The 12,846-nt window shown below is 35.3% G+C and overlaps 1 protein-coding gene across 11 annotated transcripts in view; it reads left to right on the top strand.

The window, feature by feature from the left end:
• Positions 1–12,846, top strand: part of CPEB2 (cytoplasmic polyadenylation element binding protein 2) — a 73,175-nt gene that overhangs the window by 42,676 nt on the left and 17,653 nt on the right. For all 11 annotated transcript variants that reach the window (XR_009259715.1, XM_058723069.1, XM_058723070.1 and 8 more), the window contains one exon: positions 11,887–12,057. Coding sequence is in view for 10 of the 11 variants with exons in the window: in XM_058723069.1 (XP_058579052.1) it covers positions 11,887–12,057 (171 nt within the window). In the remaining variant the exon portion in view is untranslated. The remainder of the gene's footprint in view (positions 1–11,886; positions 12,058–12,846) is intronic.

The following is a 12,846-nucleotide window of genomic DNA, read 5'->3' as shown; positions in this document are numbered from 1 at the left end:
AGAGCAAGTATTTCTCTCCCTGTTTTTCACTTGCAACCTGCCCCAACTCCTCTGCGTCTCTACACCCTAGGAGCCATAAAAAAGTTCTACCTCAGAGCTGCCTGGGGGGCAGGATTAGGAAGGAGGAAGACTCTCATATGGGGGGGGCAGTCTTTAATATATGGAACACTATCTTTTGTGTTTTATTTTCTGTTCGGCATTTCTTCCATTCAGTTCTAAGAGTGAACATACTGGTCTGGGTGGGAGTGTGAAGAGAGGTGTGAAGTGTAATGTAAGTTCTATCCCTCCTCTTCAAACGTTTTTATATTGCCATCTATTCCTTTCGTAAAGGATTAAAGGGCTACTGTGCTCCCAAAGGAACAAAAATATATGCGATATTTTAACAAATAGAAATAGAGCCTATTTTAGTTAATAGGACTAAAACATCATAATGCAATCTTTTCTAGCAGGTAATCTCAAAGCTTGAATTAATAGCTTGTGTATGGAATGAAATAGGAGAAATTATTTTAAAGGGAATGAAATTATGGAAGCTCAGTTAGGGAGGTTGGATTTATTTACACTATGTAGCCATTCAGATTTATGCACTGTAATAAGCAAGGAATTATTAGTAAGACAGTATACTATGTATTGTTCTAAAATTGACCCCGGGATGTTCTGAATTGGTTCGATTTGGTTTCAATCCGTTTGACTCTTAAACAATCTTGTCAAGTAGCCCAAGTAAGGGTGCACCCCCTAAATACCACCACTCTCAAATCCTTTTATGATGAAATCAAGGCTGAAATTCTTCATCTTTGGTAAGTGCTTTTGATACCTGTCAAAGAATGGGCAAAATCTCCAAAGCATGAAAAAAAAGCCAGAGTAGTACTGGAAGACAGAGGTCAGCAAACCGGCCCACAGGCTACACCTCCTGTTTTTATAAACAAGGTTTTATTAGAACACAACAATGCCCATTCATTTACTTTTGTCTGGTTGCTTTGGAGCTACAATGATGGCAGAGTTGAGGAGTTACAACAGAGAATGTAAGGCCCACAAAGACTAAAATATTTTTTACTCTCTGGCCCTTCACAGAAAAAATTTGCTTACCCCTCCTCCTTGAAGAGACTTACTCTGCCTAACTCTACACCTATACCCAGCCAGACCAGTTTCTAAAAAGAAACAAAATTTTAGTGAACTTACGGCCAAGTATAGTATGTCTAGAAGTTAATGTACAAAGATGTAATAACTAGGTTATAATTGATTATTAAAATTAAATATCTTATCCATCCCCTATGTGAAAAGAATGAACCTATTATTGGGACAAAATCTCTTTAGGTGATAAGGGTACCTTAATAGCTTCTCAGTTCTTTGGAAAAGCATGCCTGATCAATGATTCTATCTGATTAAACAGGTAGTGCTTGAGAAAGTGCAGTCTCAAACCTACTTCTATTGTTTTGATGGTGGGTTTTTTTGATCCTTTCATATTAAATAAAAATCATGCCATCACATTGGTAGATTTTCTACTCCAATAGAGTGACTGCTAAGATCTTAGAAGATGAGAAGAATATTCATAGTCATCTTTAATTTATATAGCTTGGTTTTTATTTTTAGAACAACAGTTAGTAAATGAAAGTACAGGATAACACATTGAGATCAAAGAATTATGCCTAGATTCAAGTCATAAATTGCCTAATTTTGTACAAATGTTTTCCTTTCCTACCTCCCCCTTTTTGATATGTTGAGAAATTTCTCTATTCTGGGCTTCCAAAATAAGGTCAAAATCTGAAAATATAGGGGTGGTTTGGGCATAGGCACATAGCCAGTGGAGTAAAATTAGTAATTGCTTACAACTCCTCTAACAGCACATACCAGAAGATCATGTACTGGTTGCTAACTATCATTCTGTCACATGGCCTAGTCATAATTTAGCCTTTAGCCCCATCTTCAGTTAAGGAAGCTCCTAATCTGGCTTTTATTATTGTGTGGAATAAACATTATTATAGGAATATAGAAAAATCTCATGCATTCTCTAAGCCTTTTTATTTAAAATATTTTGAAATGAATAATTTGAATCCTAATTGTCCACATAACAAATAAGGCTCATTCATATTTGAGGTAGTGGCTGTGCTTCTTTACTATAAAACCTTTGCCAATTTTCTGTTTTGGGAAAAGGTATATTGTTAGTCCTGTAATAGGAATATAGATCCTCTAACTTTGCCTTCACGTGAAAAGGATTTTGGTGACCTGTTTAAAAAGCCCTGGCAATACGGAAGCTGTATTAGACCCTTTCATTGGCAATGATTAGGCAACCTTCATTTATTCTTTTTTTTCATGTTTTTCATATCTCATTCACCTCTTACTACTTCCTCTGTAATTTTTATTGTAACTACTATTTTACCTTTCAGATTTTTATTGTACATTTTAGGTGACTAACTTATCATAAGGTATTTTACTTGAAGTAAGTAGGGCTTTTAAGCACATAGTTAAGAATGTCTCCAGTTTTCTATATTTTACCTTGATATGGCCTTTGGAATATTTCTGTACTTTTGCTCAAGCAAATATCTTCTACCTATAAAGCTTTTCCCCTCTTTTCTCCTTTACATTTTTGTCTCTAAAACTATCACATTCTTTGTAAATCTCTTAAAGAATTCTTAGTTAGATGCTCACTCTAATCTTGGTTGTAACTAACCTCATATTATATTAATTCTCATGTTTATGTTTATAGCATGCGTGTATGTTATAAATGCCTATGTATATTACAGACAAATAGGGATGTATATACATCTTAAGTTAGAATCACTGAAGTAGGATTTTTGTGTAACCATTCATACTTGTTGCCTTGTAGTATTAGTCAAGAATGTCATAACAATAGTTAGAGAATATAAATGGAGCATTTGATGTCAAGGTCAAATGATGATTTCTAAAATAGAAAAAAAAAAAAAAAAACAAAAAACCCCTACCCCTCCAAACAATGCAGTCTAATTACAGTTTAAAATTCTTTTGACTATAGAGCTTGTTGATCAATATCCTTACTTTGCTGCTGGTTTTAACAGCATGGAAATCTCACCTTTAAAATTATCTATCTAGGGCGCCTGGGTGGCTCAGTCGGTTAAGCGGCCGACTTCGGCTCAGGTCATGATCTCACGGTCCGTGAGTTCGAGCCCCGCATTGGGCTCTGTGCTGACAGCTCAGAGCCTGGAATCTGCTTCAGATTCTGTGTCTCCCTCTCTCTCTGCCCGTCCCCTGTACATGCTCTGTCTCTCTCTGTCTCAAAAATAAATAAAAACATTAAAAAATTTTTTTTTTTTTAATTATCTAGAGAAAAACAAAAAACACATCTAATTACTATGGTAAGAAGTTTAGGAACAACCATATCCAGTTCTTTTAAAAGAAGAAACATTTGGGGGCGTCTGGGTGGCTCAGTCGGTTAAACGTCTGACTTCGGCTCAGGTCATGATCCCATGGTTCGTGGGTTCAAGCCCCACATCCAGCTCTGTGCTGACAGCTGGGAGCCTGGAACCTGCTTCAGATTCTCTCTCTCTTGCCCCTCCCCCACTTTCACTCTGTCATTGTCTCTCAAAAATAAACATTAAAATTTTTTTAAATAAAAGAAAGAAGACATTTTAAAATTTCATAAGTAATTGCTTTTAGATACTTAAAAATGTCAGTCTCAAAGGGAAATTTAAGATTTTGTAGAACAGAAATTACTGTCAGTTATTTCTTTCTTACTGGTAAATAGAGTCATTATATGAATATACCACAATTTGTCCATTAACCTACTAATAGACACTTGAGTTGGTTTCCATTTGGACTATTGTAAATAAAAGTACCATCAACATTTTTGTATCCTTTTTCTTTTCTGTGTGTGTGTGTGTGTGTGTGTGTGTGTGTGTGAGTGTGTGTGAGTGTACATGTGCACATAAGCACTCATTTCTCTTGGATATATAAGAGCAAAATTGCTGGTTTATAGAATGAATGCATATTTTAACTTTATTAGAAACTACCAAGTAGCTTGCCAGTTTTACACTCCAACAGAATATAAGACTGACTTTGTACTGTTAGCTTTTTAATTTTACCTACTCTGATACATATATGTGATGTCTCATTATGGTTCTAATCTGCATCTTCCTGATAACTAAGGGTCATATAAAGCACCTTTTCATACCTTGTAACCCATTTCATTATACTCTTTTGTCAAGTTTCAGTACAAGTCTTTTGTCCATTTTTAATTCAGTATAAGTGTTCACTTAGAGGAGTTCTTTGTGTATTTTGTCCTATTTTCTGGTAGTTGCTTGTCTTTCCATTTCACTAACACTGTCTTTTGATAAGCAGAAAAATATTTAATTTTGTTGGAAGTCCAGCTGTTTTCTTTTATCTTTAGTTCCTTTTAATCCTAAGAAATCACTGCCTATCCCCAAATATCGTGAAGAAATTCCAGCAACTTTGTTGTTTTATCTTTCACATTTAAGTCATTGATCTTTCTTGAATGTATTTTTGGTATGGTGTGAGAATAGGGATCAAGGTTCCTTCCCCACCCCCCACACCTGGATATCCATTGGTTCACCACCATTTAAAAAAAAAAAAATTTTAATGTTTGTTTATTTTTGAGAGAGAGAGTGTGAGCCAGGGAGGGACACAGAGAGGGGAAGGCACAGAATCAGAAGCAGGCTCCAGGCTCCAGGCTCTAGGCTCTGAGCTGTTAGCATAGAGCCCAATGCAGGGCTCGAACTCACAAACTGTGAGATCATGACCTGAGCCAAAGTTGGATGCTTAACCAACTGAGCCATCCAGGCACCCCTCTTCACCACCATTTATTGAAAAACATCTTCCTTTCCACATCGAACTGCATGGATACTTTCGAAAACATGAAGTGACTGTAAATGTATGGGTCTGCTTCTTGACTCTGTTTTGTTCCAGTTAGCTATTTGCCTATCCTAAGTGTTACATTCTTTAATTTTTTTTTTTTTTTAACAATTAGTTTATTTTTGAGAGACAGAGCGCAAGCTGGAGAGGGACAGAGAGAGAGAGGGAGATGCAAAATCTGAAGCAGGCTCCAGGCTCTGAGCAGCCAGATGTGGGGATCGAACCCACGAACCACGAGATCATGACCTCAGCTGAAGTCAGACACTTAACTGGCTAAGCCACCAAAGCTTATGATTATTTTTTTATATTATTTTATACTATTATTATAATTATTAATAATCATAGCTGACCAGTAAATCTTGAAATATGGCTGTATAATCCTCTGACTTTGTTCTTTTATGTGATTTTTTTTAACTGTTTTGAATTCTTTGATTTATCATAAATTTCAGAACTTGCTTGAGAGTTTCTAGAAGACAAAATGTGCTCAGATTTTGAATGCCATTGTATGCAATCTATACATGAGATAATTTCACATCTCACATGTTGATTTCTTCTCTCTATTCATTTATTTCAGTCTTGTAGAATTTCTGAGCAAATTTTTGTTTTCAGTGTAAAGGTCTTACATATCTTTTGTTTAATTTATTCCTAGGAATTTGATGAGTTTTGATGACATAAAGAATGGCACTATTTTAAATTTTTTTCCCTATTATTATTACTGTCATCTGGAAATAAATTGATTTTTGTAAGTTGATTTTGTATTTGTCCCGTAGCTAATGCACTTACTTCAAGTAGTTTGAGTCTTTTGAATTTTCCATATAAAATCATGTTCGTAGCACAGACAGTTTTACTTTTTCCTTGCAAGTATTAAACACTTTATTTTTTCATCTTCCTGCACTAGTTCTGCCAGGATCATGTTGAATATAAATAGTGAACATCCTTCCAGACCTCAGGGGAAAAGCATTAATAGTTTATCATTAAAGATGTAAACTGCAGGTTTTCAGTGCTCTTTATCAGATTGTGGAACTTCTTGCCTATTCCTAGTTTGCTGGGAGTTTTTAATGAACTTTATCAGATGCATTTCTTACATCTGTGGAAATGATTGATATTTCTAGTTCCTTGTGTTAATATGAATTACAGTAATTGATTTTCAAATGTCAATCAGTCTTATATTCCTGAGGCGAGCTCCACTTAATCATGATGTATTTTCCATTTTTATATATTTCTAGATTCAACCTGTGACTATTTTCTTTACAATTTTTGCCTCTTGTATTCTTGATACATAGTTTTCTTGTAATTTTCTCGCCAGGTTTTTACTATCAGGGTTGCAAAACTAGGTAGGAAGTTTAGCTGTTTATGTTCATAGGCTCTGTGTTGGTTGATGTCCCCTTTTTCATACTTAGTACTGGTAACTTGAGTTTTCTAATTTTTCTTGATGAACTTGATAAACTCTGCTTAGAGGTAAATCAGTTTCATGTTTTTGAAGAGCCATTTTTGGCTTTGTTGACTTGCTATCATGTTAGTCTATGTTTTATGTCATTGACTTTATTTTTTTATTTCCTTCATCTTTCCTTGTGTTTAATTTGCTATTCTTTTTCTATCTTTTTGTGGCAGAAACTAGGATTATTTTAAGCATTTCTTGTTTTCTAACATGCGTGTAAAAGTAGTTTTCCTCTAAATATGGAAATTTTCCTCTAAATATGTAGCTTATGCTGCATCCCATAAATTTTATGCTGTGTTTTCATTATCATTCAGCTTCATTCTTTTGAAATGTAAGAACCTGAAAATATATCCTAGTTTCAGAGCAAAAAAAAGGAGGAAGCTAGTTGAATTTTGGTTGAAAACTGTTGCAAATATTTTAGTCCAAATTATTTTATAATCCAGTGTTACTTCTCTCAGCACACATCCTTTTACCTTTGCTGTAATTTTCATGTACTAAATGTAGGTATGTGTCATTCTCAGAAAGCATGTTCATAGTGTACTGTATGTGAAGTAGGTCATTACTTAGAGAATTGTATTAAAGTTGTGTTTCGAGTTGAATTAAATTGGGTGATAAGGAAAGATAATTGGCAAGATAAAACATGATGTTTTGGGGGACGTCTGGGTGGCTCAGTCAGTTGAACGTCCGACTTCAGCTCAGGTCATGATCTCCCAGCTCATACGTTCGAGCCCTGTGTCAGGCTCTGTGCTGACAGCTCAGAGCCTGGAGCCTGCTTCAGATTCTGTGACTCTGTCTCTCTCTCTCTCCCTCCCCGACTCGTGCTCTGTCTCTCTCTCTCTCTCTCTCTCTCTCAAAAATAAGTAACATTAAAAAAATTTTTTTTATTTAAAAACGTGATATTTTTGTTGTTGATGTATACTCAGTTAACTCCTCTTTTAAAAGAGCATATAATTCCATAGCTTTTATGGCTTCTATAAAGAAAATGGTCATGATTTTACAGCAATGAAGGTTCTTATTAGTATGTGTAATATGTTCTTAGCCTTTCCATTACATCCTTTGTTTAGCTGAGCTTTGGTTACTAGATTTTAGACATATAGATTATGGATGTTTGATAGTTGCTTCACTAACTATATTTTATTTATTATAGTTAAAGTGGTATTTTGTAATACAGAATCATCGTTAAATGCAGTTATAATATGAATATGCTTACAACATTATAGTTAACACAGAAAATTTAAATCCTTTTTGGGTCATGACCTCTCTTACGTAGTGACTTCCTTTGTCACTGTATTTAGTATTTCGATTTAGACTCTAAATATTTATGATCTGTATTTTTTCTCAAGATAAATGTTTGTTAAAAAGAGTGCATATCATATTCATGGGACTGCTAAATTCATATGTGTGTTAGGGCACTTTAGAGTGAAATAATTTCCAATGTATTGGCATGTCTGAAATAAGAATAATTTTTCTACTAAAAACTAGTTATATAATATATGTGTTTTTCTGCCTCATATTATTCCTTTTAAAATATAGAATTATTGAAGTCCACCTTAGAAATTGAACCAGTTAAAATATTATTTATAATGGATCTTGATTTTTTTTTTTTGTTAAAGTAATTAGATAAAATACTTTGAAGGGCTTTCTTTCTGTTGGTCAGATTATTGACAGATTATTGTCAAATAATGTCAAATTTGTCAAATAATGTCAAATAATGTCAAATTAATGTCAAAACAGATTATTGACATTTGTTTTTCATTGACCCTTATTTCTAATAGCAAAGGTATTGGAGAAGTTAATTATTCACAAAGTTCACATAGGCATCTTTCAGAACATCTTATTTAAGTTGAATTTGAGTCTGTGCTATAATTTCCTATTCCTGTACAAATATGATCTTTCTACCTGGTTTTGATGTTAAAAACTTCCAATTCTTATTTCCAACATCCAACCAGCTACAGTTCACAGCACGTGAGTCCCCTTCTCATCCCATCTTTCAGTCTGTGCAGGCCATCACATTTCATATTGCCTTTGTTGATACCACTTGCACTGTTATGAGTCATATCAAGATGATGAGATAGTTACTTTTTTTTTTAAGTGTATTTATTTTGAGAGAGAGAGAGGGAGAGAGAGAATCCCAAGCAGGCTCTGCAGTGTCAGCACAGAGCCCAGCGCAGGGTTATTAGATCTCAGGAACAGTGAGAGCATGACCTGAGCTGAAATCAAGAGACAGACACTTAGCTGAATGAGCCACCCAGGATCCCTATTTAATGACGTTTTATGACTCGGATATATTAAGGTACAACGCTACAGATTCCATGCATTGTTTCTTCATCCCCCCACACCCAAAAAAAAACAAAAAACAAAAAACTTTCATTCCATCTCGGAAAAAAACAATTTGTCTGCATTCTTTCTCTTTTTCCATCAAAAGAATCATCTCCTTTTGATGTCTTTACTTTATAAAACTCTACATGCAATGTGACTCTCATCCAACTTCACTAAAATTGCTTCCCTTCTGAAGATTGTGCATGTCCTCAAACAGTTGTCATTTTTTCAAGTGTTTATCTTAACATCTCACGTTGGTACTTCATTGCTCTTTTTTTTTTTTTTTTTTTTCTTTAAAGCTTTGTTCACATTTTTCTTTGGAACTGTTATAATAATGCTTCGGCTTCCCTCATACTTTTCTTACCACTCCTTTCTCGTGCTTCTTGAATGTTCCCTTACTTTCTTGTAAGTCTCCCAAGGAACTACCCTCATCATTTGTCTCTGAAGTTTTCATCAGTGATACTACAAAGAATTTTATAACCTGTCACTTTTGTAAAGTTGACTCTCTTCTCGAAAATGTGGCTTATTTCCTTCCTCCATTCCATTTGCATCTGCCCACCTTATTTTGAATTCTGAACATCCTCTCAGCATGTGAAGCTGCACTTATCGATCCTCTCTTTTTCTTCTTTCTTTCAAGGTTTTATTTAAATTCCAGATTGTTAACATACAGTGTAATAATATTAGTTTCAGGAGTAGAATTTAGTGACTCATCACTTACGTACAACAACCAGTATTCATCATACCAAGTGCCCTCCTTAATGCCCATCGCCCATTTAGCTCATCGCCCTACAACGCTCCAGTTGCGCTCCAGCAATGCTCAGTTTGTTCTCTCTAGTTAAGAATCTGTTTCTTGGTTTGCCTCTCCCTTTTTTTCCCTTTGCTCATTTGTTTTGTTTGTTAAATTTCACATATGTGTGAAATCATATGGTATTTGTCTTTCTCTGACTGATTCATTTCACTTAGCATAATACCCTCTAGCTCCATCCACATCATGGCAAATGGCAAGATTTTGTTCTTTTTTATGGCTGAGTAGTATTTCCTTGTATATGTGTATCACATCTACTTTATCCGTTCATCAGTTGATGGACACTTGAGGCTCTTTCCATAATTTGGCTATTGTTGATAGTGCTGCCATAAACATCGGGGTGCATGTGACCCTTTGAATCCATACTTTTGTATCCTTTGGGTAAATACCTCATAATTGCTGGGTCGTAGGATAGTTCTATTTTTAGTTTCTTGAGGAACCTCCGCACTGTTTTCTAGAATGGCTGCACCAGCTTGCATTCCCACCAACAGTGTAAGAGGGTTCCCCTTTCTCCTCACTCTCACCAACACCTATTGTTTCCTGTGTTGTTAGTTTTAGCCATTTTGACAGGTGTCAGGTGATATCTCCTTGTAGTTTTGATTTGTATTTCCCTGATGATGAGTGATGTTGAATGTCTTTTCATGTGTCTGTTAGCCATATGGATATCTTCTTTGGAAAAATGTCTATTCATGTCTTCTGAACATTTTTTAACTGGATTATTTGGTTTTTGTATGTTCAGTTTGATAAGGTCTTTACAGATTTTGGATACTCACCCTTTGCCAAATATGTCATTTGCAAATATCTTCTCCCATTCAGTAGGTTGCCTTTTAGTTTTGTTGATTGTTTCCTTCCGTATCTACCCTTTTTTATGCCAGTTTTTGGTCTTTATTGTCCTTATATTTAGTTAATGATTCTTTTTTTTTTTTTTTAATTTTTTTTTTCAACGTTTTTTATTTATTTTTGGGACAGAGAGAGACAGAGCATGAACGGGGGAGGGGCAGAGAGAGAGGGAGACACAGAATCGGAAACAGGCTCCAGGCTCCGAGCCATCAGCCCAGAGCCTGACGCGGGGCTCGAACTCACGGACCGTGAGATCGTGACCTGGCTGAAGTCGGACGCTTAACCGACTGCGCCACCCAGGCGCCCCTGATTCTTATTATTATAACATCTTTTAGTTCCTCCTTTCCGTTATTTTTCTCTGTTTTGTTTCTCAGATATCCACGCTTTACTATTACAGTGTCTCCTCTGTCCATCCTTCCTGATCCACTCATTTCTAACCACTTTAACCACATTTGCTGTAAGTCTTCCTAAAGCACCGGAAAAGTTATCTTGCTTGAGCCCCTCTATCCAGTTTTTTGTTTTAATCACCCACTAAATAAAACATCTCCTTTAACTCGACATTCAAGGCTAAGTATTCTGGCTAGCCTCAAAACTGTTTTCTTGCCTTTACTCTCCTTATATCCAACATGCAGTAGTCAACCATGACTACTCTCTGTTTCTTAAATAAATTCACATTTTCCTCCTTTGTCCAGTGTGTCTCCTTCCACTTGGAAAATTTACTCAAAACCATGTTCTAACAAATATTTCAACTTAGAAATATCTTATCCAATCTAATGCATGCACTCAGTAAATACCACTATCTTTCCCTTTTTACCACAGTTCCTATCCAGTTTCATTTAAGGATTTTAGAAATTATCCACTTATTAGCCAGGTTACTCCCTTCCTCCAGCAAACTTCCTCTGAAGTACTTTGAAGCTTTCTTATGAATATGTGCCATAGTTATATGTATAGATCTTATCTTTTCTAACTGTACATCCCCTGAGAGCAGGGGACTATATTTTATTAGGTCATTTAGTTTTTTGATCCCCATGGAGTCTAGCATCAGGATTGCTGCGCAGTAGAGGGTTGTACAGGATGTGCCCTATATAAAGGGTCACCTCTGAAGGGTGGGCTCAGATGAGGACCAAAGTCCTAGAGGGGATGCCTTTTTCTGTTTTGCACATGTGCAGAAACCCTGTCTACCCTCTTACATAATTGTCACATGTGTGATCAATTAACCTTATATGCAAGTCTTCCGTGTTGCCTTTGTCCTTACCGTAGTTTGCAAGTGGCTTTTTATTATGTCTTATCTATTTAGTCTGTGCCATTTCCCTTCTGCCACCAATTTCTCAAAGGTTTCTCCTATTACACATCCAGTTTAACCATCCCCATACCTCAGATTCTTGCTGCTTTCCATAAAAAATTGAAGTGATCTAGTGTTTGCAGTATAATTGTTGTCATATGACTATGTTTATTTCTAAGTCATTCTTCAGACTGCTTCTCTTTTGAATCCAGGTAATTAAAACCTTAAACAATCTGAATTTCCCTTATTTTTTTATGCCTATGTCACCTTCATTGTTTAAGCCTTTGAATTTGTCATTCCTATCTTTATGCTTGACTTTGTCATTTCTTTAAGATTCAAGTTATATTTGTTCTTATATTTTAGGTCGTTCTTCCCTCTTTCCAATAGATGATGGTCTGCTTGATGATGGCCATAATGATCAAGTTGGGGTTTTAAATTCTCCCACATGCTATTCTGCTCATCAAAATGGAGAACGAATAGAACGCTTCTCTCGAAAAGTTTTTGTTGGTGGTCTTCCTCCAGATATTGATGAAGGTAGGGTGATGATTTGAGTTTAAAACAAACAAACAGCTAAAATATAATGTGAATGGAGGTATACAATGTTTTACCTCTAGAGATTTTTATTCAGAATGGACATCCATTTCTATTTCAATATTTTATCACCTGTTGAAATGTTAAATCGGTAATTGGACAGTTTCAAGTTTGTTTCTTTATATGTTAAAATGCACATGGTTACTGTGAACATTTTTTTGTAAATAAGATGGTCATACAAAAATCTTTTCTTATAAAATTTAAAACCTGCTACATTACCATAATACAACACACACGAAATAAAGGTAACCAGCCATGAAACTCTCCCTGCAGTTCATGATAGTCAAAAGTTTAATTCCTTTAAGGATAAGTAGGCTTTTAGAAGCAGGTAAGAAAGAGGCAATAAAACCCCAAAGGGTAATGGAAACAGCATAAACAGGAAATTCAGGTTATACAAAGGCATGTATAAACATGTGTAAAAAATATTCATGTGTAATAATAATAAAAGAAAATAATTCAGGGTAAAGATTTAAAAGTACTGAAACTGTCTTAATGTTTGTAAGGTTGTGGGAAATCTGCCACTCTTAGTAACAACTAATGGGATATTGCTACACTTTGAGATATTTTTCAGTTATGATTCAAATATCCACAAACTTATTCTAAGGACTCATTAGTATAATAAGGTTTTCATGTGATGAAATAACCTAGACCATATCATTGGATTTGACCTAGGTGTATTTCAGCGAAACTACCTGACATGTGTCAGACCTTAGTGTATTTTATGAGTATGAT

This window comes from Neofelis nebulosa, chromosome 3, assembly GCF_028018385.1.
Source record: "Neofelis nebulosa isolate mNeoNeb1 chromosome 3, mNeoNeb1.pri, whole genome shotgun sequence".
NCBI lineage: Eukaryota > Metazoa > Chordata > Mammalia > Carnivora > Felidae > Neofelis > Neofelis nebulosa.
Note: the sequence above shows the minus strand (reverse complement) of the source record. Positions and strands in the feature narration are given on the sequence as shown.